General features: G+C 54.3%; 1 protein-coding gene across 1 annotated transcript; it reads left to right on the top strand.

Annotated features, from left to right (window-relative positions):
- The first annotated feature begins 2,830 nt into the window (after positions 1–2,830).
- On the top strand, positions 2,831–21,941 carry UCK2 (uridine-cytidine kinase 2). Its single transcript, XM_066324768.1, has 7 exons — positions 2,831–3,060; positions 12,625–12,784; positions 13,798–13,894; positions 14,717–14,859; positions 18,976–19,073; positions 20,890–20,938; positions 21,550–21,941. The coding sequence occupies exons 1-7, from the start codon at positions 2,962–2,964 to the stop codon at positions 21,687–21,689; spliced, it is 786 nt and encodes a 261-aa protein (XP_066180865.1). The 5' UTR covers positions 2,831–2,961; the 3' UTR covers positions 21,690–21,941.
- The last annotated feature ends 5,004 nt before the right edge of the window (positions 21,942–26,945 follow it).

Below are 26,945 nucleotides of genomic sequence, written 5' to 3'. Positions count from 1 at the left end.
ATTTCCTTTTCAAAACAGCATTCTGTGCTTTGATCAATGTGTAAAGGACAGATGAGAGTTGGGTGCTGTCTGATTTGATCTATCAGCCTGGGATATGAGAAAAAGGAAGGTATTTGCATAATACCTCTCTCTGGTTACATGAGTCAGGGGCTGGTGTAGTCTACAAACATTCTAGATATAGAAGTGGTAATATTTATGGAGGCAACCTTGAAACCAGATTAGAGAGACACATAATCCCAGTAGGTTTCATATACTGAAGTCTGCAAACTTAAACTGAACAAAAGGTTCAGTTGCTTTGCACAGTGTGTTAGTGACCAGCAGCCAGTAAAAGGGTGTGTAAAATTCTCTGTTTTGAGGAAAGGTGCCATCTGAAACTAACTGGGACTTGGATTTGGTTCACTTCTAGTTCACAGCCCTGGCCTGGTTTTGAAAGAGCCATTAATCTGACCTTTGCAAGTTCTCCCTGTGTTCTGTATTAAATAAGCCTTGGATATCCTTAGCTCAAACCCCTCCAGGGCCCATCAAGAGGCGTTTACTTCTCCTTCCCCCTGCAGGTGTGTCAGCTCCTGCCACATGTCCAGCAATAAGGGGACCTGGAGATGAAATACCATGATGAGCATCCTACAGAGTAGCTCAAGATGGGCAGCACAGCCTGAAGCAGGTGCAAGCAGCACAGCAGAGGGTTTGAACTGTCCTCAAGCAGGGCAGCAGCGAGGGCAGGCAGGAGGAGAACCCAATAATCTGGAGTTCTCAGTGTCCTGAGGGGGTTTAGCCATCCAGAGGCAGCTGTGTCAGCATTGGAGTAGGAAAGAAGAGCTGTGAATTGCTCTAGGGCCCAATAGGGTGCATAGGAGCTGTGCCCATGGTCAACGCTTGGAAACTGGCGTGGGGCCATGGGAATCCACGGGAATTCATCCCTGCAGGAAGTTCTCATCCATATATAGCACTTCCTTCCCTAGCAGTGGCTGCATGTGGTGCCATTCTCCCATGGCATTGCTGGAGAGGAATTGGGAGCAGTCGGCAGAGGAGTCAAGGCTTCCCAGGAGATCCTCTCTCACATCCTGCGGGATGAGGGCTGGGACATGGGACCTGTCTGGCAAACATCTCCACACTTGTTTTGCTGTGTTGAAGTAGGGAGTTAGAAACCTAAGTGAGAGTTCTGATCCTCTCTGAAGAAGGCTGGGAGGAACCTTAGGAACCTTGCTTGGGCTGGCTCCTGCCACAAAACAGGATCAGCACTACTAAACACTTTCCATACAGGAGCACGTCTACTGTTGTGGTTTTTTTTTTAATTTTATTTTTCTTAAATCCTCAGATTTAAAAGTTGAGAGTCCTTACTCTCCTTAAACAACCTTTTCTAGGATTTAACCATTTTCAGCCCTAGAAAATGTCCCTGAATTGTCCTTGTTACAGTGTTGAGCTGGCAGCACTTTGAATCCCTACTGATAAAAGAAATATATTCCCTTTCTGTTTGTGGCAGTGTTTTATATGTTTGGAAATGGTTTTCATGTCCCCACAGCCTTACAGCCCAGGAGAGACTTTCCCCAGACTAAACACGGATGGGTCCTGCAGTCCTACAAAGCCAGACCCTGGGCTGCTCCCGAGTCCCCACGGGAGTCTCTCCACCAGGCCTCACCTTTCTCAAAACAGGACACCCGTGGATGTTTATCTGCCCCAATGGGATGCTTGCCTTTTCCACAGCGGCGTCACCAACTGACTCTTTGATCCACTTTACACCAGATCTTTATCTGTAAAAGGCCAGGCTAGCCAGCAGGTTCCTATCTCAAATTGCCACTGATCATTATCACATTTGTCTACCTATTGCCAATCCTTTTTTCCATTTTGCTGAGGTCATTTTGACTTTGAATCCTGGCCTCCAGAGTGCTCATGGCTCTTCCCAGAAAGGTCCTATTTGCCAAAGACATAAGCATAGTTTTTATTCCTGGATTTGCATTCTTAATAATAATTTTTGAGTGCTTGCAGGACTAGGACCCAGGTACGGTGGGAGAATCACAGAGTCATTACATTTGGGAAAGACCTCCAAGTCCAACCGTTGACCCAGCACTGTTCACCATGGAACGGTGTCCCCATGCCATATCTGCATGGTTCTTGAACATTTCCAGGAATGGTGATTCCGCCATTTCTCTGGCTAGTCTTTTCCAAAGCCTGACCACCCTTTGAGTGAAGAAATTTTTTCTCATAGCCAATCTACCCACCCAAACCTTGGAATAAGCTGAGGGTGTTTCCTCTTGCCCTTTCTCTTGTTACATGAGGGAAAAGGCCGACCCTCACCTGTCCACAATCTCCTTTCAGGCATAATGAAACTCCCCCTGAGCCTCCTTTTCTCCTGGCTGAGCCCCCCCCAGCCTTGTGCTCCAGACCCTTTCCCAGCTCTGGTCCTACCCTGCACACCCTCCAGCCCCTCAACGTCCTTCTTGTCTTTGTGAGGGGCTCAAAACTGAATCCAGTTTTCAAGGTGTGGCCTCACCAGTGCCCAGCACACGCGGACCAGGTCACTGCCCTGGTCCTGCTGGCCACACTATTGCTGATCCAAGCCAGGATGCCCTTGGCCTTCTGGGCCAGCGTGGGGGACAAATAATGAAGGTTCTGCCGGGGGCCGCCGCGGTGTGGTCCCAGCGCTGTCGGGGATGAAGCGGAGCGGCCAGAGAGGCGAATGGGGCCGGTGCGGGGGCAGCGCGGGGTCCGGCGGCGGCGCGGCCGCAGCGCCTTTGTCCGCGGGCGGGCGGGCAGGAGGGCGGCGGCGCGGTGCGGGCCCATGTGGCCGCAGTGCCGCCCGCCGGCGGGCTGGGCCGGAGCATGTGCAGCTGCGGCAGCACCTGGCAAGGAGCCGCAGCGCCGGGGATGTGAACCAGGCGGGGAGGAAGGCCCTTGACTCATCAGATAAATCCAGCCCCGCACGGCGAGCGAAGGCGGAGGAGGCGCGGCGGCGAGCCGGGGAGGATGGCGGGGGACAGCGAGCAGCGGCTGGAGGAGCAGGGGCAGCCCAGCGGCGGGGAGCCCTTCCTCATCGGGGTCAGCGGCGGCACGGCCAGCGGCAAGGTGCGGGGGGCCGGCGGCGGCGGAGTCCCGCCGGGGGAGCCCCGCCGGGGCCGGGGCAGCTCCGCGGGGCGGCCCCGCACGCCGGGCGCGGCGGCCACATGGCAGCGCGGCGGGTCCGAGCGGCCGCCCCGCCACGTGCGCTGCTCCGCGGCCCGGCCGCGGGCTCGGGGCGGGCGCTGCGGATGCGGATGGAGCCGGGGCAGGGCTGGGGATGGAGCCGGGCGGGCTCGCCGCTTGCCCGGGGAAGGCGGAGGGAGCGCGGCCGCCGAGGCCTCTGCCCGGGCGGCCGACGGAGCTCCGCGGACACGTGGAAGGGGGTGTGGGATTTACTCTCTCCTTCTCTCCGGCAGGGATCTTGTGTCCCTCTGTGTCACCGGGAACAGGGATCCGGCAGCGGGCAGAGCTGAGGGCTGTGCGGAATTAGAGTGGCCCTAGCTCGGCCGGGGTAGAGGCGGCATCTCCCCTCCAGAATCTTTCCTGTGGCTGTGGTCAGCGCCTCCCCCGTTCCCCTTCACCTCCACCGACCCCAGGGGCTGCCTGCCCCGCTAAGCACCTGGGGGGCGATGCGGTTTTTAATTCCTCCCCCGCCTACAATGGGGGTGCCCTTCTCTGCCCAACTTTAGGGTAGCAGAAGCGGGAATTCTGCAGCAAATGCTGACTCACAGCGGCAGAACGACCTCCTGGCTGCCGTGCCGGGAGGGGCTGGCCCTTGGCAGCGGCAGGTGGGAGCGGAGCGGGGCGAGGGCTGCGGGGACGGGGCAGCCGCCCGCCGGAGCAATGCGGGTGTTCCCGGCAGGCTGCTACACCCAAACTGCAGCGCTGGGCAGCCTTACGGCTTCTCAGCCTTTTATTCTCGTTGTTTCATACAATGTGTCCGTCCTGAATTTGTTTAACCTCGCTAGGTCACTTTCTTTCTTAATAGGAAAAGAGAAAATTTTTTCCGTTCTTATTTAAGACCAGTAAAAGCAGCTCCACAGCTCATCGGCGCTCCTATGCAGGGCAGCACATTCTACTTGTCTTTTGGAAAGGATGAATAGATTTGGAAGTAGCTATACCCGTGAAATATTTCTTGCTGAGGAAACAAAACGTGGGCTGGCACAGAAGGATGAGCCTTAGATCTCCGGGTTGATCTGTGTTTGGAGGGAGATCCCTCCTTCTCTTGAAGACATAACCCAGCTGCTGTACCTCAGCCCAGTGTTTTAAGCACGTGTCTCTAAGTACCCTATTGATTCTTGGGCTGCTGTTGCTGCTGCAAGGGGGAAAAATCCAGCTGTAACAGGGGAGGGATGGTGAGGGAGGATGCAATCTCCTGTGGTGGGAACCAAAGTTGGATTGTTCTTGCAGTACAGCTCCTGGTGACTCAAACACGCTGGGTTTGTCTGTTCTCTGATGCGTGGGTCTGCCTCTCTGTAGTTGTCCCAATAACATCGTGTCTGGCGCTGCTGAACTGTTATGTCTCTGAACACTGTGTCTCAGGCCCACAAGGTAAAAGCAGTGATTACAGTACAATGCACCACAGTGGTGCTCAACTTCAAAGTGAAAATGCTCAAGAGCAGCAGGCTGCCTTAGGGAAAAAAATAGGGAAATGGTCCTTTCTAGCAAGGGAGATGTACTAAGTGGCTTTTCCTGTCTGTCAGCTTTGATTTTCCCCCCTCCAGTGACTGCTGTCAACCTCTGTGCAGTGTTGCCCATTGAAGGTAATCCAGCAGATCACTGCAAAGTCGGTGGGAAAAGGCTGCAAGAAATATACTGGAAAAACCTCAATCAACAGGAAAAAAGGAGTGGGACTTGTGTCCACAGCCCCTCAGATTCACACGTGGTGCAGCTGCAGGGCAGGGATGTGGGGAGCTGTCCCTCACCTGATGGGTGACAGTGCCAGGTGCCGCAGCACGTTGCAGGAAAGCAGCAGTGGGGCTGATGTGGTTTGTTTTGCTAAGGGCTTGCCTGCAGCCAAAATCCAGCCCAGGGGCTACCTTGCTGATGTGCTGGCTCTGGGTGAAAAGTGAGTGCTAGCAGGAAAGTGAAGTAGGCACCTTTCCCACTGGGAAAGCGACAAATCCATCCGACTCGCCCTGGCACCAATTGGGGGTTGTTGTCGCAACACACCCCTTTGGCAGCACACCAGCTCAAAGATAACCCAGGGAATTTGCCTTCCAAGGCCCCCTGCAGCTCCTCCCACTGCTGCTTTTGGGTCTGACTTGGGGATAATGGGCTCCACAGTCCCCTCCATCCCTCTTGGTGTACCAGTACAGCCAGGCTGTGGAAGGATGGGATTGTGGTTTGTAGCTTGCCACGACTTGTGTTGTGTCCTGGGGAAGCTGGTGTTGGAAGCAGCCAGCCTTCCCAAAGAGCTGGGGACTGTTTGGGTGGTGTTCCTTAAATCTGTGAGAACTCAAGTTCAAAGGCTGTGAGTGCTCTTCCCTAGTGAGCAAAAGAGGCTTGAGCAACTTTGGCCACTCAAACGGGGTAGAACCCTGAGTGCTTTCCAGGTTTTTGGCTCTGGAAAGAAAGATGGGCTGTGTTGGGAGGAAAACTGGGGAGCTGCAGAGGTCCTGGGCAGTCTGGGCCGCCGCAGCCTCTGAGGGCAGTGCAAGATGCACAGTGGCTGTTCTGAGTCAGCTCAGTTGGGACAGGCTCTTCGCCAAAAAAAAAGCTGTCCCCTGAAATCCAGGCACTGTGTAGTCTGGACAAAGTGTGCTGTGGTTTCCTGGGGTGGAGATGACTTGGCATTAAGACCCCCATCCTGTGTCAAACCTGAATAGGACTGCAACTGCCTCATTCTCTCAGCGAGATTCTCAAGGCTGGTTGTCGCATTTTCTTTCACTCAATTTGTCTGTCCTCAAGTGTTCTGCTAGAGTTCTTGTTTCCCTCTTACACCTTTGTGCTAACAGCTTCTTCCCTTGCTCCTGCAAGAGATCTGGGACTCCCAAGGACTCTGCAGCGCACAAGGCAGGCAGCCAGGCTGCGGGCTGGAGGAAAGTTCAGCAAACTGACTGCTGAGATGAGCTGGGAACTGTTGGGATACCTCCTTAAGCTCTTTCTGTGTCCTCACTTCAGCTTAGTTGCTGGGACCTGGCAGGTCTGCCAGCAGTGCCTGGAGCAGCTTGCTTCCAGCAGCAGCGGTGGCATCTGGTGCTGGGGTGGCTGCAGGGGTGGGGAGAGCTCTTTGAGCTCAGGCTGAAGCATTAATTGTTGTCCCCACGTGAAGTGAGGTGCTGATTGCTGCCTTCCAACAGGAGCTTGTAAGAAAACACAGATTTATAAAGGGCTGATTGCTTTGGTTGGCTCCTCATCGCTCGAATTATACTCAGGGCTGAGTATGGGTGCCACTGCAGCCCTGTAGTTACATCATTTGGGTCTTGAGTTAGCACATCAAGTTCCTAATGTCTGTTTGAACATGCAGCCTCAGAGTTTCCAGCCTGCAGAGCACCAAGACTGCAGCCTGTGTTCAGCCAGGTGTGTTCTTCACTTACTCCACTAGGCACTTTTGAACACTGGGGAGGCTGGCTGAGGCTGGAAGAGTGAGCCAGCCAGGAGGCTGGAACTGCCCAGCCAGGGTGGAAAGCCAGTGTTGGCCCCCAGGGAAGGAGTGCTCTGGGCTGCATGGGGCAGTTCCATCTCTGCATGGAGCCTCTTTTGTGACAGAGCTCAGTCCTCTACCTCAGCAAGGGCTGAGGTCCTCCATGGCATCCTGGGGGTCACTGCCACAACATCACCACCTGGATGGTTGGCAAAGAAGCCCAGGGGAGATCCAGGAATGACTTTTCCCATGGGAGGGGGACTAACAGGAATTGCAGCAGCCCTGTGCCGGTTCAGCACCATTTCCTGGTGACGTTCGTTTGTGGCTGGCAGGAGCCCTGCATCACAAGGTCTGACTAGTTAAACACTGGTGTCAACGTGTGCTAGAGACTCATCAAACTTTCTAGTAGAACGTTGTTCTGTGCCAGCCCTGATCAGACTGATCCACAGGACGTTTTGATGGGTCAGCCCTTTCCTGTTACTGATGGAATATGTGCTCATTATGGAGCCTGCTTACCATAGTCCCGTGGGCTCAACCAGCTCTGGGCTATGGAGTTTGCAGTAGGGGCTAGAGAAAAATATCCTGTGCCTAAAACCAGAGGATTGGGAGGGATTGTGTTAGAGGGTTTGTTTTCCTCCCTGCATGTAATCTGTGTTTAGAGCCTCTGTGTGTGCCTGTTTATGCTCCAGCCCAGGATTGCTGATCACATGCACAGTGTCCCAGGGTGAGTGAATAGAAACCTGCCTATCCCACTCCTGCTCTGGTTGGCCTATGCTTCACAAAGGGAAAGGCAGGATGGTGAACCTGCCTGGGAATGCTCTGCGTGGAGGCCCAGGCTTTTGGTTCAAGAATAGTAAGTTTCCAGTCCTAGTGTTGCCACATGTATGTGCTCCCATTAGGACTGGAGAGGATGGTGTGGGTCATGAACTGGCTGTCTGCAGCCACAGGCATTTGATAGATGCTCTGGGACCCTTCCCAGTTTGCTGTCTGTTCTGTGTGTCATCCCAGTCCAAGCGCTTCCTGGTACTTTATAATTACCATAGCCTTCAGGAAGAGACCAACATCTGTAACTGGTGTGCTGCAGGAGATAAGGGCAGCATGCTGTAAGGACAGCAGAGAAATTAAACAAATAATGACAGTGGTTCCTTATGTTTGATCTGAGGGAAAGTCCTGTCAGAGCACAAAACTGGAGGCTGTTTTATCCACAGAGGTGTGATGAGGACACCCCAACCAGGCTGCTGCAGATGCAGAGCCATTGCCAGCTCCTGCCAAGGCAGCTCACAATCAGATCCCACAGGAAGGGCGTTATGGCAGTGCAGTCCCTGGAGATAATCTCTGGGCTCCTCTCCCTGGTGGGATGTGACTGCTGCAGTCTGTCCTTGCTCCTGGTTGTGCTGTGGGCCAAGGGTATTGCTCTGTTGGGGAGGATTGTCCTCATGAGCAACAGCCTACAGTGGTGGCAGGAGGCTGTGCCTCTCTTTCCATGCTTTTGGCACAACCTTTTTCCTCCTCCTGAGGGATCTGGCAGCTTCGGTGTTTCTTTAGGGCTGGAATCACTTGATCTGGCTAAGTCACTTTTGCTGGCTGTCTCATGTAGAGTCCCTGGGAAAATAGGAGGTCCTCCCTGCAGTTGGAATGGGAACTTGAAGATCCCTCTGAAGTGCCAGGTTCCTTGGGGTTGGACAGACTGCTCTCCGCATGTGAGTTTAGCATATACACCTGCACAAGGCTTAGGAGTTCCTGCCAGCCCAGCACAGCCTCCTGGGGCTGGAGACATCAGCTGTGTCCTGGCCCCTTCTCGTGGTGGCTCCTGGTGGGTGACTGTGGCACTGTCCATCAGCTTTCTCCTTAATACCTGTCGGAAGTCCTAATTCACTGTCTGAATTGGAAGCTGTAATTCTCTGATCAGGGCTACCCAAGAGGGATTGCGGGATAATCTGCATAATAATGTCAGGGAATTAGTCAGCTCCTGGAGAATATTTGAGCAGCTGGCTATGGGCCACGAATGAATGTGAATTAAATATGTAATTAATATATTCCAAATAAATGTCAGGGGTGTGTCTCCAAACACCCATGTGCTGAGTTTCTTCCCCTGTGTACCACCTCCTTTTGGGAAAATGTGTTGGATTTCTTCCCCAGGTGCCCTCTGCAGAATAAAGCTGTACTTCTTCCTCGAACACTGGATGTTTGTGTGCTTGGTTCAGGGGAGGAGTCCTGCAAGGAGAGCTGCAGCTGCTTCTGCTCAGGAATAACCTCTTGGAGCGCTTGCTTACACAGCGCTGTGCTGATACCTTCCTCCCCACGAGCTGGGAGCTGTGGGTTGGTTTGCACAGCTTTCCCAGGGAGCAGCTCAAGCACAGAGCCTGGGGGAGTGCAGCTCTGGGGGTTTGCTCCAACCTGGAGCTGAGTTCCCCTCTCTGCAGCGTGTGGGAAGTCATGGCAGGAGCCAGGGTCCCTCCCTGCTTGCATGCTTGGAAAATCCTGCTTCAGTTCCATGTGGCTACCATGGGAAAGGTCTGCTTGGCAACCACGGAGGCTCAGAGGCTGCTGGGTCCTGGTTATTTTTAGTTTTACCAAGTTCTGGAGGAGGGGAAGGCTTTTGCTTGAGAAAGCATCCTGTTGCTGGGAGTTTGCTGTGGCTGAATCACCATCAGCGTTTGGCTTGTGGCAGAGTGTGCATGGATGAGGTGGACATGCAGAAGGGGCTGAGTAGAGACAAGGAGCTCTGGCATCGCTCTCATTCCTGCAGATGAGTTGTGTCATGTAAGGCATAGCTAGAGAGAGATAGGCTTCAAATCCTCCAGCTTGTGTACTGGGATCAAGTCACCTTTCTCAAGTTATCCTCTGCACTCTTGAGCTTCTTGCAGAAGAACCAATTGTCTTCTTCCCTGGGAGAAGCAGTTGGGAATTGGCAAAAGAAGGAATCTGAGCCCAGGCTGCCTCTTCAAGTGGGTGCTAAGTGCACATTGTCAGTGTGTGTGTCCTGCATGCAGACTGGTGTATGCTGGCACAGTACTTTGGAGTCATGCTCTGTTCTTGCTCTTACTGGGCATCTGTGGATCTCCCCAAAACCTGGCAGTGCTAATTTCCAGTTATTGATGGATCTTTTCACAGCCACACGTGTATGCTGTGTTGCTTTAGGAGAAAAGGGTTTTTAAGCAGGGAATATGTCGTTTATTTGGGGGGACACTTCCTGAGGCTGGGAGTTTCTGTTCCCTCTGTGTAAGGGAGTTTCCAAGGTGTGTGTTTCTGGTTTTTCTTCTTCCTTAACCGTGGGTGTTTATCAGCCAAGGGGAAAAACTGCATGTCCAGCTGTGGGAGTTGTTCAGACTGGCAGCAGGGACTGCCTCTCATGAGACATTGTTTTTCTTACCACAAATGATAGTGAGAAAAGGAAAAACCTTCTCTTGGACCTCACTGAGGTTCTCTGCTCTACTAAGGAAAGCTGGACACAGCCCTGGAATGGACTAAGGCATGAACATGCCCTGGCCTACACCTGCAGGACCAAGGTGACAAGTGTGCCTCTTCCCAGAGCCTGGAGGTCATGTCCCTGCTCACCCAGGCAGTATGGGATGCTGAAACTGAGCTTGGTCCTGAGAGGAAGATGTCCTCATGGTTGTCTTTCTCCATCACTTTTGCCAGCTCTCCAGAGTCCACCAGGGAAAAGGGAAGGGTCCACTGTGTCTGCCAGGTTGCTTTTTCCAAGAGGCACCATCTGCCCCGGAGCCTTACATGGCAAATGCAGCTGGGATATAATCTGTTCCTCCTCTGGAAACCTGGAGGGAGGATGTGTTCCTCTCTCCAGCTGCTTTGGGGTACTTTCTCCTTGGGCTTTTCTCACTATCAGGTGTCTCAAATCGTATGGAGCTAGAGGGGGATTTTCAGAGCTGGTGGAGGCTCTTCTCCACCTTCCAGAATGAACAGACCAGAGATTATTGTGCATAAGACAGAAGGAAGACTGGCACCATTTGTCTCTAATTATTTCATTGCCAATACACATGCTGAGGTCCAAGGGGAGAGAGTGAATGCAAATGCATGTGTTGCTTTCACTGATTCAAAGGAAGGAAGTCCTGCTCCCTCCCCTGGGCTGGGGAAGGCAGTTTCTGGTGCAGATCCGTATGGAACCTGTGTATCTCTCTGGGTGGCTGTGCTGAAAGGTGGTTTATTCCTAATGTTCTGGGAAGTTTGGTGTCCTCAGCAGCTGTAGCCAAGCTTCTGCGCTGTGTCCTGTTGCTGCAGGAGCACACAGTGCTCTCTGAGGGAGTGAGCTGGAAAAGTGGAAGAGAGGCACTGAACACACCCTGGTTTTGCAAGACCTATGGGATACAGCTGGATGAGCAGGAGGGCTGAGGCAGGCCAGAGAAGGATTTGGGGAGTGGGAAAACAGAGGAAAGGGAGAGCAGGCTCCGGATTTGTGTGCAAAAGGGCAAGTGACTGGCACGGACTTGCAGGGCTTTGTTCTGGGTGGGAGCACCTTGCTACAGGGCAGGGCTGCCAGCATGGCTTGGGAAGCATGACCTGCCCACTGTGAGAGGAAGGTGGGATGCTCAGGGGACCCCATCCCTGACCCAAACCCCAAACTGGTGCCCAGGGCTGCCCAGACTGCTGTGGGTCAGCTGGAGCCGGTTCTCTGCGTAGCAGAGCTGTGTGAGAGCCTCTCCAGCCAGGCTGGGGATGACTCACAGCCCAGTGGCCACAGCCAAGTCGGGGCAGCCTGGCCTGGAGGGAAGAGATGGTCTCTGGAGACAGGAATGCTGTTAAATCTTCCAGTTTCTCAGGCAAACAGCCTTGCCCTCTGCCTGGTGGGGTGACCTCCTCTGCCTGGCATGCATTCCCCTCCCTGTTCCCTCTCACCAGTGCTGCCTTCAGCTCTGCAGCTGGAGGTTGCCAGCCAGGTATGGAGCAGGTGGTTGAGCCATCTGGGAGGTGGCAGTGTGGAAAGAGCCACTGGCAGGCTGGGGTAGGCAGGTTGGGGCAAGCAAGCTGCTCTTTGCAAGGCACAGGGCTCAGCAGAGCACTTGTGGTGACCGGGGCCAGGAGCAGCTCAGCTGGACACCTGCAGCCAGGGTGATTCCCTGAGTGGGAGCAGCTCCTTTTGGCACCAGCAACAGCTGCTGTGGTTGCCATGGGGCAAGAGCAGAGTGCTCCCCAGCCAGCCTGGCCTTGGCTCTCGCTGGCTGCCAGGCAGTGATGCAGTCACCACCAGTGCATTGCACAGCAGCCAAGGACTGCCATGACTAAGGAGAAGGGACTGCAGCGGGCTGTGAGATTTGTCCCCCGAGCTGTGCTCCGGGCCATGTCGCAGTGGTGGCCATGGCAGCAGTGCCAGCAGAGCTGGTGGCAGCCACCCTCTCCCAGCTGCTCCATGTGGAGCACTGTGTGCCCGCTCCCTGTGCCAGCAGCCCTCGGCAGCCAGGGCCACGTGGCTGCTCAGCCGCTGACTCCGCAGCGCCCTGAGCCTCGCTGTGCCAGCAGGCACCGGGCTATGCTGGCTCCTCCCAGCCCTGGCAGCTGTGGCAGAGATCCCTGATGAAGTCCCACAGCTCTCTTCCTCGCATCTTCCCATCCTGGGCTTTGTTTGCTCTCCCTCTGAGGATTTTCTCATGCTGTGGTGGGGTTTCTGGATTGGAGCAGAGCTGGGGGAGCCAAGACTGCTTTCTCAGGGAGGAGGCTGAGTGAGCCCTGGTGCTCCATGGGAAAGCTGCCTGGCAGGCTGGAGTGCCTGGGGTCCCTGGGCGTGTGGCTGAACCCAGACAGGAGCCAATTGTTTTTCTGCTGCCACTTGTGCCCAGAATAGGAACTGTGGGAAGGCTGTAGGGGCGGAGGAGGGGGTGGCAAGGCAGCAAACTTGGTGCTGCTGTCACACTAAAGAGTACCATGGTGATGCCTTTGGAGCACTTTTCCCTCAGTGGCTTTGGGAAAACTACAGACTCTTGGCTGGGGAGGTGCAGCAAACAGGCAGGAATGTTACTTGGGGACATCCTCCCTGCGTCACTTGGATGTAACTTGCTGCTCATGCCCTTCCTTTGCTATTCCTTTCCCAGTCATCCGTGTGCTCCAAGATTGTCCAGCTGCTGGGCCAGAACGAGGTGGACTATCGCCAGAAGCAGGTGGTGATCGTGAGCCAAGACAGCTTCTACCGGGTCCTCACCTCGGAGCAGAAATCCAAAGCACTCAAAGGCCAGTTCAATTTTGACCACCCAGGTGAATGGAGAACAGCTCTGGGGCTCTGTGGGGAGAGGGCTGGAGTGGGACCCCCAGCTGCAGCAGCCAAGAGCCTGCATGGACACTGGGGCTCTGAGTCCTTCCTCATGGGTGGCTTAGTTAAGCTCTTGTGGAACTGGATGCATTGCTGGCAGGGTGGCTGGGACCACCTGTGTCGTCCCCCCCCATCTCTCTTGGGAAAGAAATGGGGTGGAGTGTTTGGGATGAGAAAGAGCAGGTTATAAACCCTCAAACTCTTAAAGACCCTCCTCTTCCTGCAAAAACATGCCCCAGTTTGAACAAGGTTTTCATGGAATCGTAGAATCATCAAATAGTTTGGGTTAGAAGGGACCTTAAAGGTCATCTTCCTCCAATACCCTTCACGTGGAGCAGGCTGCAAAGGAACAGATTGGTTTTTGGTGCAGCTGAGTCAGGGACAGAGAGATCTGGCCTGGCAGAGTCCCTGGAGCCAGCAGCTTCAGGTCCCACCTTCAAGAAAGGAACCAGCTGTGCAGCTGCTCTCCAAACCCTTCCACCGAGGGGCCCTGCCCTGTTACTACAACAGAGCCTCTTTGAGCCACCTCTGGGCTCGGTGGGGAAATTCCAGAGCTGCTGTCCCCTCGTCCTCATGAGGACAATAGCCAGAGGCAGGGAGCACTGAGCAAACAGAGCCCTGTCTGTCTGGCAGCTCAGTGCTGGAACACTGCTCCAGTCTCTCTCCAAGGGCTGGAGCCCTGGAGGAGATGCCTTCCTGCGCCTGGGCTGTCAGCACTGCTGTACAAGGACAGTATTGATCTCTGCAGGCCACATCCCAGGCTGGTGCAGAGCCACAGAGCCCCGTGGCTCTGGCAGAGCTGGGCCCTGCCTCGTCCCTGGGGAGGTGCAGGGCTTTCCTCCCGAGTCTGTCTGTCCCCAGTGCGAGGTGCCAAGGGCTCTGGCTTGGGCGAAGCTCAGCATCTGGTGGGTGGGAGAGGTTGTAAAGCTGCCTCGGGTAACGTTTCCTCTCTCCTCAGATGCCTTTGACAACGAGCTGATCGTGAAAACGCTCAAAGAGATCACAGAAGGGAAGACGGTCCAGATTCCTGTCTATGACTTTGTCTCCCACTCCAGGTCTAACAGCTGCTCCTGCCTTGCCGTGCCTTTGCTAACGCCCTGCGGCACCGCACGCAGCCCTGCCCTCCCCAAACTCCTGCCCTCTGCTTGGGTGCCTAACCTGCCAGCACACAGTTTGCATCTTAACTCCTCCAGCCCCTGGTTAGAGCATCCCAGGCAGAGACAGGCACAGGCTGAGGGTCTGGAAAGCTGCGTAGCCATCCAGCAACATCCAGGCATCAGTGCCGGGGGGTTATGACCTCCCTTCTCTTCCCCCATCCATGCCTGCTCTCCCCATAAACTTAGTGTTTGCAGCTTTAACTCCAGCTTCGAACACCCTGGTAGTGCCAGGACAAGAGGAGGACAACAGTTCTTACTCCTGTAACAGTCCCCTTGCATGTGTTCAGCTTGTTTTTGCATGCCTGTGTTGGTCATGGATGGTGTGGCTCTGCTCCGTTTCCCACGAAAGCGCTGTGCTGTCAGGGCAGTGCTGCCTGCTTCCCAGGGAAGCACAGCTGGCCTTGCAGGTTCCCATGCTTAGGCTTTCCTGGGCTTCCTAGCTTGGCACATAACCCTCGTGAGCAGCAGCTGGCCGAGGTAGGGGGAGAAGGGCTAGTGTGCTCCCTGCTTTGCTGTTTATCCTTCCAGGAAGCGTACGTATGCCTTGGATTCCCTCCACGGCGGTGGGGTAGGTCTGCCCTCTCCTCGGTTGCCCCCCTGGTGCAGCAGTGGTGTCCCAGGGTTGCAGCAGTGCTTAGGAGCACCGCTGCCTCTCCCCCAACCTGTGTTTTTGTTCCCCAGCCTCCCCCCAGCAGGCTTTGACTGTGCTTCCCCTGGTAGGAAAGAGGAGACGGTGACGGTGTACCCTGCTGACGTGGTGCTCTTCGAGGGCATTCTGGCCTTCTACAGCCAGGAGGTGCGGGACCTCTTCCGCATGAAGCTCTTTGTGGACACGGACGCAGACACTCGGCTGTCCCGCAGAGGTAGGGACACAAATCCCCCTTTCCTGCTCTTGACAGCTGGTCACAGAAGCAGGTGACAGTGACCAGAGCAGAACTGCAGCTGGCACAAAGCTGCAAAGAGCCAGGGAGCTTTTCCTCTGCAGTGCAGAGTGTCGCTAGGGCAGCTTGTGGCAGCGGGGAGAGCACTTTGCTCTGTGTCTCTTGGGATTTAGTGGGATTTTTGCTGCCTTGGCTGGGATTCCTCCTTTGATGACTGCTGAGTGTCCCGTGTCCTCGCATGGCCCCGTGGCACCAGCCCAGTGCCAGCAGCTGAGCAGCAGCTGCTGCCAGTCAGCAGATGCCAGCAGGGAAGAGTGCAGTGGGCAAGGCAGAGCATCTGGACAGTTCAGTCAGAAGGCAGTGCTTGATAGATCTACTCAGGACCTGGGCTGTGGCTGTGCTCCGAGGATGGCGTTTGGGCCATGGTGTCCACTGTGGGTGGTGCAGGTGGAGTGTCTGGTTGTAGATTTGTGCTACCCAGTGTGGAGCCTTTATATGGTACCTGGCATTGGGGTGATGGTTTGGAGACAAAGAGCCCTAGAAACCAGAGTGTCTCTCTCTAGCACACCCCATGTCCCGCTGGCTTGGCTGTGGGAGGGACACCCATGCAGGGCCTGCATGACTCGAGATGCCCTTTATTTCTAAGCAGCCTTGAGGAGTTGGGTCAGTGATGCAGCACCTCCTGGGTGACTAAAAAACCGTTTGGGGACTCTTGGGGCAGAATTCACATCTGTCTGAACTATTCCTACCCCTGCCTGATTCTGACAGGCTCCACAGGGTGCCTGGGGATGCAGAAGATGACTTAGAGGAGCAGTCCCTTCCAGAGCTCTGTGCTGTGACGAGGGAAGCATGTCTCAGTGCGTCAGTCTGGGACTGTTGTGTGCATGGGACTGTTCCACTCTGCAGTGGAGCTGGTCTTGCCTGCCCTCCTGCTGTCAGACACATGCAGAGCCTCCTCAGCTGCTGGGATGTCATCAGCACCGATTACATCTCCTTTTTATGAATCCCTCTTGACCCTGCCCACTTTTTTTGCATGACTCATCCAGGGAGGTGACAGCACATCGAGATGTGTTATCAGGTCACAGATCTGCACTTGCAGGATCCCAAAATATGAGACCTAATCCCTTAAACTGTGCTATGCAGGAGCTCAGGGCCACACTCAGCCACGGGGTAAGACTGTTTGTGGTGTGACCCCAGCCAGCAACTCAGCCCCACACAGCTCCCTGCTCAACCTCCCCTGGTGGGAAAGAATCAGAAGGGTAAGAGTGAGAAAACTTGTGGGTTGTCACAAAGACAGTTTAATAAGTAAAGCAAAAGCTACAAGGCAAGCAAAATGAGGAATTTGTCACCACTTCCCGTGGGCAGGCAGGTGTTCAGCCATGCTCAGGAAAGCAGGGCTCCATCGTGGTGTAACAGTTATGTGGGAACAAAAACACCATCACTTGGAATGTCTCTCCTTCCTCCTTCTGCCCCCAGCTTTATATCATCATGTCTGTTGTGTGGAACAGCCTTTGGGTCAGTCAGGGTCAGCTGTCCCAGCTGTCTCCCCTCCCCTCTGCTGGGGTGGGGTGAGGAGCAGCAAAGGCCTTGGATCTGTGTAAGCACTGCTCAGCAATAACAAAAACATCCCTGTGTTATCTACCCTGTTTTCAGCACAAATCCAAAACACAGCCCCACACCAGCCACTGTGAAGAAAATTAACTCTATCCCAACCAAAACCATCACGTTCTCCACTCCTTTTTTTTCAGACCACTCAAATCATGCTCAGGTCCCACACTGTCCAGTCCATTCTCATTCCCCACCTTTGGTGTAACACACATAAATCAATCCCCTATTTTATGGCCCACCCCTGTAACAGAGCTTCTGAGTGTCCACAGAGTTAATTCAGTCCCTGGCTTTGGGCTCCATCTGTGCCAGTGGCCATTCAGGACAGGAGAAGGTGGTGTGTAGTGTGGAGTTACTGGGTCACTGCTGTACTCACACTGCTTCTTGTAAGGCTTCTACTTCTCCCACCCACCATCAATCACTTGCAGAAAAGGGCAGCTTTGCTGATGGAGGTGCTGCTGTCTCCTAGTTACTGCAGCTCTTTGTTCTCTTGGTAGGAATCTGGCCATTTCCCTGCCATCAGCAGTTGGTAGGACCACTGCAGCATCAAATCTGTTTACTGTATGTCTGCCTGTCATTTCTGGGAAAGGAGAGCCTGTGTGAGAGGTGCCAAAGTATAATCATGTCCCTGGAACGTAGCTGGAGGGAACTCATAGCAAAAGTTGGGATCTTGTGTTGTGATGTGGCCCTGAGTCATCCTTCTGTCCCAGAAGTCCTAAAAGGTTGCAGCAACTGGGTTTTCAGCGGGGCAGCAGCAGGAGATGAGGTTCCTGGAAGTGCACCTGACAGCTCAGTTATCAGTAGTGCTGGAGTTCAGTATGTGCAACTCGCACTGTCCCCATCTCAGCACCTCTCCCCAGAAATTCTGCTAGCAGAGTGCAAGGGGCAAGGTCTGCCAGGTACCTCAAACAGGGATCCATGGAGATCAGGGACCTAATTCTGGCCAAGCTCCCTCACTGCCCTGTCCTTGGCCAGTTTCCCCTAAAAAAAGAAACCAGGTCCAGTGTCACATGCACGTTTTGGGTCCAGTTTGAGTTTGGACCTGCTGGCTTCAAAGGGGTGCCGACCTGCCCTTGGGATATTTGCTTGCCCTGCCAGCAATCTCTCTGGACAGAGTGCGTGGTCTTACCCTGGGCTGTTGGGACCTACTGCTTTGGGGCCAGGTACAAGACAGCAGGTGTTTGACTTGTCTTTGTGTGTGGGGCGATTGTCCTGCTGTGGTGTGCCCTGGGAAGAGGCAGGAGAGTTTTGCTGTGTCAGGCCCAGGCCCTGCACCCCAAAAAATAAGCTGTGGGACCTGGGAAATGAAAGTGTTATGTTTTCCCTGTCTCTTTTTCTGTATTGTTCGAGTTGGGGCTCGCTGCTGCTCTCTGGAGAGGCTGGCTCGTGCAGCCTGGTTCCTGGAGCAGGCAGGGAGCTGGCACCTGTCCTGCTGCCAGCCCTTTTTGCCCATCACTTCCCCCATGCAGGGCTGTGAAAGGCCACGCTGTGAAGCTGCTGGCCAAGGGCACACACAGCCATGGGGACAGCGCCAGCCCAGCAGTGTTCTGGCCCTGGCTGCACACAGGCAGTGCCTGCCCAGCAGGTCACACAGGCTGGCAGGGCAGTGCTGTGCCTTGGCTCCGCCTGGGACATGAGGGAAGGCTCATTCCAAACCCAGGCACTCACATCCTGGGGAAAAGCCAGCAGCCCCCTGGGGGGACAGCCAAGAGCCGTCTGCTGGGCCACAGGGCTGCTTTGGCTCTTCCCTGCGAGTTGAATTCCTGCTGAGCCGGGGCGCTTGCCCATGCTGAAGTGGCTTCAGACTGGAGATGGCCCTGGTCCAAAGAGCTCATGCAAACAGGCTGAAAGGCCTGAGTGGCAGGACAAGCAGGAGGCCAGTTTGCTCTCCTGCCTTCTGGCTTCCTCATGCGCTGACCTGCCCCAAGCTCCTCCTCAGCCTCTGGTTCTCCTGCTCGGCTGGGGACAACATAAGGAACCTGGCAGAGCTGTGGGTGAGTTTTCCTCTCCTCACCTCTGCAGAGCTGAGTTAAGCTTGAAGGGCCTTAATGTGTGTATGTGGCTGAGTCCCACTGCTTTTCTATTCTTTGGGCACCTCTGCACTGGAATGATTGAGAGAATGGCCAGTCAGGCAGGACAGAGTGGCAGGAGAGAGGCAAAGCCAGAGGCTGGGAGCACTCAGGACTGGGCTGGCACTGGTTACAGCTGGAATGTGCATGCAGATCTGGGAAGGGCCAGAGGCTAAGAAAAGCCCTTGGTCAGGTCAGCCAGCCCTTGGCTCCCAGGAAAACTTGAAAGCAGGTTAAAAGCATGGAGCTGGGCTGGGATGTGCTCTCAGACACATGGACAGCAGCTTCCAGGAACAGAGATCTCAGGCAGAGAGATCTCAGGCAGAATGTCCGGGTGACTGGCCAAAGCCTGTACTTACTGAAGAGAAAGGGGTGGAGAGATTTGTGCCTCAGCTCCTGACTGTGCCTTCCAACTTCCCCTCAGTGCTACGAGACATCAGTGAGCGGGGCAGAGACCTGGAGCAGATCCTGTCTCAGTACATCACCTTTGTCAAGCCTGCCTTTGAGGAGTTCTGCCTGCCGGTGAGTGACACACGTGTGAGGGCTGAAACAGCTGCACTTTGTGCCCAGAGCCCGCATCAGCCTCCTGTGCCCTGCTCCCTCTCTGCAGGCTCTGGCCAAGGCAGGGTGTGATGGAGACTGTTTGTACATCCACTGCCTTCCTGGTGAGATCACCCTTCCCTTTGGGAAGGCAGCATGGCCAGAGGAATCTCTCCCTGTGCAAGGGCTGACAAACCACTGGGCAGCTCAGCCTGGGAGGGAAGATCCTTGACTGTATTTAGCTGGGGAATGGGGGAGGTCGCTGCCCCCAGGCAGGGTTTGCTGTGTCTGCCTCCTCTTTTGGGCTGTCCCTGCCTGCCCTTTTCACCTGCAGTGCTGCTGGCTTCATGCTTGGGAGAGCAGGGAAGCTTCTTCCTTCTCCGTTCAGTGGGATGTGGCCTTGCAGGTTGCATTTCCTGCCTGGTGAGTGGCCAGAGTGACAAGGCCTGCCTGGAGAAAGGAAGCTGCTTTGTGAGCTGCTAACAGAGACAAGGCTCCCTGGCAGACAGGGAGTGTGTGGGGGAATTTACTGCAGTCCTGCAGACTTGCATGGAAATAGCACGTTTGCAGGATCGGCCGTTGTACACCTTTCCTGGCTCTCATGAGGAGAAGCCTGTGCCCTGGTTCTCAATGCTTTTCAAGAAGTTATATGAGGATTTTCTTTTACTATTCTGGAGGAAGTGAGCCAGCAGAGTCCTGAAACCTGGGAACTGCTGGCCAGCACCACAGGCAGGAATTAAAGTGTGCCTTCCACCTTAGGAGCATCCCTATGCCTGTCTGTCTGGTCAGCCCCTTATCTTAAGAGGAACTGATTCGGTGCTACAAGATCTTTTCCTGGCTCTTGCACAGCTCCTTTTTTCAGTCTCACTCAGCTGTGGCTCTGGGGGCCAATTCCAAAGCCCAGAAAGGCTTTTCCCCAGAGGCAGGTCCAGCTTGCAAGGCTCTTCTTGCAAGTCCCCAGCAAGATAAATCCACAATTTATAACAAAGCAGCAGATGCTGCATCAGGCTCTTCTGATGAAGTCTGTAGGGGAACAAAGTGGGAAACAGGGAGGGCACAGAACTGCCTTGTTTCTATCCACAGCTTTTCCATAGTCTGCTCCCACTTCCAGCTTGGTGTAGGCTCAACTGCAGAGCAGCTGCAGGCTCAGCACCCTCTGTTGCTGTTATTTGACTCCTAAAGCAGCCCTGGGCCAAGTGGTCCAGTGCTGAAACAGTCCAGCATATCCTGGTGATTTTTGATATGTCTGGAAGCACTTGGAGGTGTCAGGTGACACCCATCACCCCGGCTGTCAGCTGTAAAACTGACACAAACGGGGAGGAAACTGAGACTGGCACCTGCAGGTGAAACTAGGTCAGGACTGGTGTCCTGAATCACACCTTCTTTGCAAGTGATGTGGTAGAGAGCTCTCCCCCTTCCCAGGCAGGTGTCATGGCTGTGCCCAGGCATGCCAGCTCGAGCTCTTGGAGCAAGTCTGGATTGGATTCAGGGGCAACGATGTTCCCAAGAACATCAGCTGCTGGAGTCGTGTGATTATGAGGCTTCTTAATTGCAGGTTTTGGTTAGGGTGCCTCATACTGGCTTCTGTATGAGCTCATGAAAATGGAGTCAGGACACAAAGCATGGCCTTTGAAACACAGAGCAGGACACAAATAAGAGCATCCAAAATGTACTGTCAGCAATGACATACCTCCCATGGGTCTGGGTAGGGCATAGAGCTGCCCTAGGGAGCAAGGACAGTGCCCCAGCCCAGTGTCTCTCCACTTTCCCTGTAACACAGTGTTCTCTCTCCTCCCAGACCAAGAAATATGCTGACGTGATCATTCCCAGAGGAGCAGATAATGAAGGTAAGCACCCAGACCCTGCTGTCCTGCCCTGGCAGTCAGATCTGGGCTGTTGCAGTTGCCCTGGAGGCAGCAGGATCTGCCACAGAGGGGACTCAGGCCGCTGCCACCTGAGAGAGTGCTGCTACCACTGGTGTGCCAAGATGAGTCTGTTCACTTTGCTCCTGATTGGAGCATTGGTGACTGGCAGTTTGTGTCTCTCTAATGCCTCCAGGCCCACCAGAGGTGTGAGGCTGCTGCCACAGCCTCCAGTGAGGACCTGGAAGGTGGTGCTGGGGATGTGGCCCTATAAACACAGCCTTTTTAGCAGTCTCAGTGCCTGGCTTGTGTGGGGGCAGCATGAGGATACCTTGGTGGCTGTGTCTGGTGGCACTGCTAGCTGACCCTGGGCTGACCTGCCTGGAGGTTGGTTCACCCCACACAAAAGGCAACGTGCAGCTGGGTCAGCCTGGCTGGAATCAGCCTGACCATGCTGGCTCGAGGGGCAGAGGGATCAGGTCCCAGGGGCACAGGAGGGGATAGCAGTGGGAGCACCATCAGGGGCTCAGCCCTGCCTTGTCTCTGGCTGATTTGCAGCCAGCCTAACTCCACCTTCTCCCCCTTTTTGCTCGCAGTGGCCATAAACCTGATAGTGCAGCACATTCAGGACATTCTCAACGGAGGACTCAGCAAACGCCAGAGCAACGGGTACCTGAACGGCTACACTCCCCCGCGCCAGCGGCAGCCCTCAGAGTCCAGCAGCCGGCCCCACTGACCCGGGCAGAGGCGTGAGGCCTGGCCAGGCCCCTCTGTACATACTGTCCACTCGTTCCCCCCTTATCTATTTAAGAAACCAGACGGAGACGAATGCCTTTAATTTTGTATGTTGGAATTTGCCGAGTGAGAAGCAGCCGGTTGCTCGGGAGCCCGGACCACCCTCAGCTCCCCGGCCTTGCTCAATAACTCCTCCAGCACGGAACCGGCTATAAATCTCTATAAATATAGAATTGCTCTATTTTTGTGTAAATGCAGAATAACGTAAAATTACTTGCCGTAAGGAATCTGCCAGGCTCGGTGTTGCTGGGAGGGACTGGGAAAGGGGGTCCTGGGAGGTGCTGGTGTCAGGATCTTCACCTCAAAGGAAGGAAGAACTGTGGTGTCCATCCTGGGGAAGGGCAGTGGCAGCTTGAGTGTGTTACACCTGTGCTGGGTTTGTCTCTTCCTAACATTGCTGTTCAGGTCTCCAAGCAGCCTGGTTTTGGCTGGCAGGTGCTGCACAATGCCTCTGGCAGCTGGGAGAATGATGTGGAGTATCTCCCCTTGACTCTCTGCAGCTCCAAGTCTCAGCCTTTCAGCAGCACTCCATTCTGTGCCTGACACCCTTCCCACCAGAGGTGTGGGGCTGCTGCCACACTCTCCAGCAAGGACCTGGAAGGTGGTGCTGGGTATGTGGCCCTATAAACATGGCCTTTTTAGCAGTCTCAGTGCCTGGCTTGTGTGGGGGCAGCATGAGGATACCTTCAGTCCCTCTGGAGCTTGGTGGCTGTGTCTGGTGGCACTGCTAGCTGACCCTGGGCTGACCTGCCTGGAGGTTGGCTTGCAGGTCAGAGGTGTGTCTCATTCCTCACTTGGATCGGTTCTGCTCTTGTATGGGGATTTTGGGGTTTATGAGGTATGGTTAAGGGGCAGTGGCTGATTAGAGGCAGCTGCTGAGCTGCCATTCTGAAGGGCTCAGCAGTGTGTAGTGTTCCCTGGGCTGCCTTGCATCCCCATGTAGAACATCCACAGGTCCCATCTGGGGAGTGTGAGACTGGGTGCCCAGCAGTCCTCTGCTCCCTGTTTTCAGAGCATGCTTTTGCCTGTCCTGTGTCCCTTTCACTGTCCTGGGGGAGAACACTGTCCCTGCAGTCTGCTGTCCCAAGGGCTGCCCAGGCAGTGCCTTCCCTTGCCCAGGGTGAGAGTTAGTCTCCCCTAACCTGGTGGTGCTATAGCAGCCATGTCCAGAGGGCCCTGGTGGGCCTGTACTGCAGATTTAGGGATGCCTGCAGAGGCGCCTGTGAGGTGGGGCAGTTTGGCTGGGGCAGGGGCTTGGTGGGAGCCAGTGGAGGGGGTTTGGTGGGATGGTAGCCAGCAAAGATCCTTCAGCCAGTGCTGCTAAGACTGACTTGCCCTACGAAACCCAAAATTTCCCAGGCATCCCACAAAGCGTGGAGCAGAGGCCCATAGCCTTGCTCCCTCGTGGTTTTTTCAGTAGTTCCAGAGCATTGGTTTTGCTCTGTGGTTAAGAGTTTAATGGACCATGCTGCATTGCTGTCCAGGCTGATAGGAGCTGGGACAAGCTTTGGTCCTGGAGAGAACAAGAAAGGAAACACCTCCCCCCAGTGACTGCTGCTGGGGCAGACTCATTCCTTCTTGCTCTGTGATGAGGCAGCCTCTTATCCCTCTCCCTGTCTGCCAACACATCAGCTTTGCCACATCCAAGGGCTGGCACCTCCTGATTCCGTGTAGGTAAGAGGGACCAAAGCCCTGCAGAACTGGTGAGGCTTCTCAGGGCTCATGCAGAAGACAAGGCAAAATACTGGCCTCCTCTCCCCGGTGAATAAAGACAGAATAAATGGATGCTGGTGTTGTCTCCTGTTTGGTGCTGCACAACTGTTGATTGCAGTCCCAGGATAGAAACAGACTTGGCCAACCTTGTCTGAGCACTGCAAGTCTAAGCCAGACTTGGAGCAAAGCTGCTGTCAGAGATCAGTCCTTTGGTGAAAAAGGAGGCAGCAGCTCTGGCTTTTGGCTGGTCTCCCCCACTGTAAGGCCCAAAAAACTCACCTGACAAGGCTTTGAAAAAGGCTGATGGTTGTAGATGTGCTCTGTGTTAGATGCACAGGAGAAATACTGACAAGATACTCTCGAGAGGTCAAAACAACCACAAAGACCTTACTGGCAAATTTAGAAAATCAAAGAACTCTGGCAAAAGGTTTAGAGCAGCACACACTCAACATAAAACACTTATCTCGGAGCATTAAATTGGCCCATTCAACTTTGCAAACTTGAAGCCTGTTCCATTTTAACTTACTCATGAATTCCAAGAAGAAGGAATTGGAGGAAGAAGAAAGCAAGAAAAGATAAAGGCACATACTGCTACCTCCTCCTGGGTTCCAGAGGTGTTCCATCTGGTAAAAAGAGGAGATAGGGTCAAGACCTGTGCTCACCTCAAGTTCAGCTTTAGCTGCTCCTTAGCCTTCCTGGGCCCTTGCCCCAGGTGGGTTTTCCAATCATTTTTCTTGGTTAGGGCTCCAGGGGCAGGTGTGGAGCATTGCCTCTGCTGTGCCAGGGACTGGCAGCACTGCAGGGCTGGGATACATCCTCAAGGGATGGGGGATGTGCAGAACAGGCCTCCACCTCACCAGAGCAAGGCCTCACCTGCCCCTTCCCCAACACTTGTGCACCCCAAAATGTCTCAAGACATCCATGTCACACTCAGCAAGCCCTGGTTCATGTGGCTTAGGGCGCTGTTGTGAAAGCCCTCTGCTCTTAGAACAGCAGAGGTGGACAAGTTTAGCCCTTCCCCGTTTGTTGAATAAATGCCAGTCATCAAAAGACCTCACAGGCAGGGTGGCATTAGCACCAGCGGGGTGCCAGGCAAGGGGGAGACTGTTTTTAGCAGAGGGATAAGTCAGTTTGTGGCAAAACACTTGATGTCAGCATAGATGCAAAAAGAGGGAGTCAGGCTTAAATGACCTGATAACTTTCTGAAGGAATGACTGGCTTGGTGGGTGAGGGAAGAGCAGGGCACCCTGTCTACTTCGAGTGAAGCTTTTGATAGGATCTCCTGTAATGTCCTTGTAGTGTTGATGTATGGACTGGATAAACCCAGAGGTAGATGGAAAACTGGCTGACAGACTGGTCCCAGAGTGTGAGGATCAGTGGTGTGAGGTCTGGTGGAAGAACCTGTGTGACTGGGTCCAGCCCATCTGACATCTTCACTGAAGATCTGCATGGTGGAGAAATGGGCTGACAGAAACGTTTCGATGTTCAGCAAAGTCCTGCACTTGGGGAAGAATGATCCCACATGCCAGTACATGCTGAGACATCTGGAGAAGGCTGTGTAGGGTCCTGGTTGTCCAGGAGCCAGACAGCAGAGGGCAAATGATATTCTGGGCTGCTTTAGGGGAAGTGCTGGGCTAGGGTGATCCTTCCCCTCCGCTCAGGTGCAGCCACACCTGAGTGCTGTGTCCACTTCTGGGCTCTCCAGTACAGGAGCTACTGGTGACACTTTGAAGCGTCATGATGATGATGAAGGGATTGGAAGATGTCTCCTGTGGGGAAAGATGAAGAGATGTGGGATTGTTCAGACTGGAGAATGCTGAGGGGGAGTCCTATTAATGTGTATAAATAGCAGGCAGGAGGGTGAAAAGACAGAGCCAGTGTTTGGACATGGACAAAATCTGAAAAAGAAGGGTTTTCTTCTGAACATCAGGTAACGTCTGCTGCATGAGTAATGGAGCACTGGCACAGCTTGTTCAGAGGGGTTGTGGAGTCTCTTCCTTGGAGATACCAAAACTGCAGAAGTTCATGGGCAACTGGTTTGAGACAACCCCACCTGAGCATGGGCTTGGACAAACTGAGCTGCCAGGAGCCTTCTGCCCTCAGCCAGTCTGTGAATTTGAAGTATTTCTCAGGTGGGAAAGGAGCTGGTGCCAGCTTTTTATCCCTTCATCTGAATTTGGCTCTAAGCCATGTCCCTCCTCAAGGGGACTCCCAAACGCCTTCTGCCACTTTCCTCTGGCAGTGTTGGTGCTGGAGCTCTTGCAGGTAAAGGTGATGATGCAAAAGCCTGGTGGCCCCATGCATCAGCATGGTTTTGGCCCTCTTCTTGTACAGCTGGGAACATGGGAAGGTGCACTTTGCCTGGCAGTCTGTCCTCATGGAATGTGTGAAGCTGGCTGTCCCCATCCCTGGAAATGACAAGACCAGGCCTAACCTGCACCTCACTAACCCATCCTGTGTGTGACTGGTTTAGACTGCTCACCCATTTCTGGTTTTTCTGCACACTTCTCCAGATGCTGAGGGCAATATGAGCCAGGCCCAGCATGCTCACAGTTTTCCAGGCTCTGCAGAGCAGCCAGGACATGTCCACCTGGGCAAGGTACTCCCAGAGCTGGCCCAGAGGGTAGGGCAGGTTAGAGGCCACGCTCCCCACAACAAGGGCTGGCGTTTTTTGTGCCCCAGGAACAACGGCCTCCTCCTGAAATGTGGCAGCTATGGGATGCCTGCTGTCCCCCACCCCAGTTCTCCCATGTCTCCTAGAGCACACACACATTCTGGAAGCTCACAGACAGCAGCCTGGCTGACACCCCTGCCTTCCATGTAGCCCCTTCCCTGGATGTCCTCGGTACCAAAAGGACACGTGCCAAGGGACAATAAAATTTATTTATACGAGCCTTTCAAGAAGATTCCGAAAGTTGGCTGCTCCTGGCAGGAATCTTGCTGAGTTTCATCAGACTCTGATGCAGGGGCATGCTCTGGCTGTCATATTTAGGGAGACAGATTGCTGGCCTCCAGGATGCCTGTGGGCCCTGGGAACACCTTTGGGAGAGGTGGCAGAGGGGACAGGCAAGAGGAAGAGGGCATAGGCAGTGGAGGAGCCCCTACCACAGGAGCCTTTGGTGGGCTGAAGCACCTTGTGACTGGTTGTCATCCTGGAGGGAATTCACTGCTGTCTGGGTGAAAACACTCCAGCTGGTATTGTTATCCAGCCCCTTCCAACATCTGTATCTCTTCCAGGTGTGATCCCACCAGCCTTGAAGGTTCTAAGGACTAAGGAACCCAGTGGGCCACGGGCAGGCACTGGGCACTGTCACCTTACAGGGACACATGGGCAAAATGGTCACCTGTGTTAAAAGGAAAGCCAGAAATTCACAGAATTATAGAATATGCTGAGCTGGAATGGATCCACAAGGATCACCCAAGTCCAACTGCTGGCCCTGCACAGAATCCCAGAATGGGTGAGGCTGGGAGGGAGCACAGAGGG

This window comes from Sylvia atricapilla, chromosome 9, assembly GCF_009819655.1.
Source record: "Sylvia atricapilla isolate bSylAtr1 chromosome 9, bSylAtr1.pri, whole genome shotgun sequence".
In the NCBI taxonomy this organism is placed as follows: Eukaryota; Metazoa; Chordata; class Aves; order Passeriformes; family Sylviidae; genus Sylvia; species Sylvia atricapilla.
Note: the sequence above shows the minus strand (reverse complement) of the source record. Positions and strands in the feature narration are given on the sequence as shown.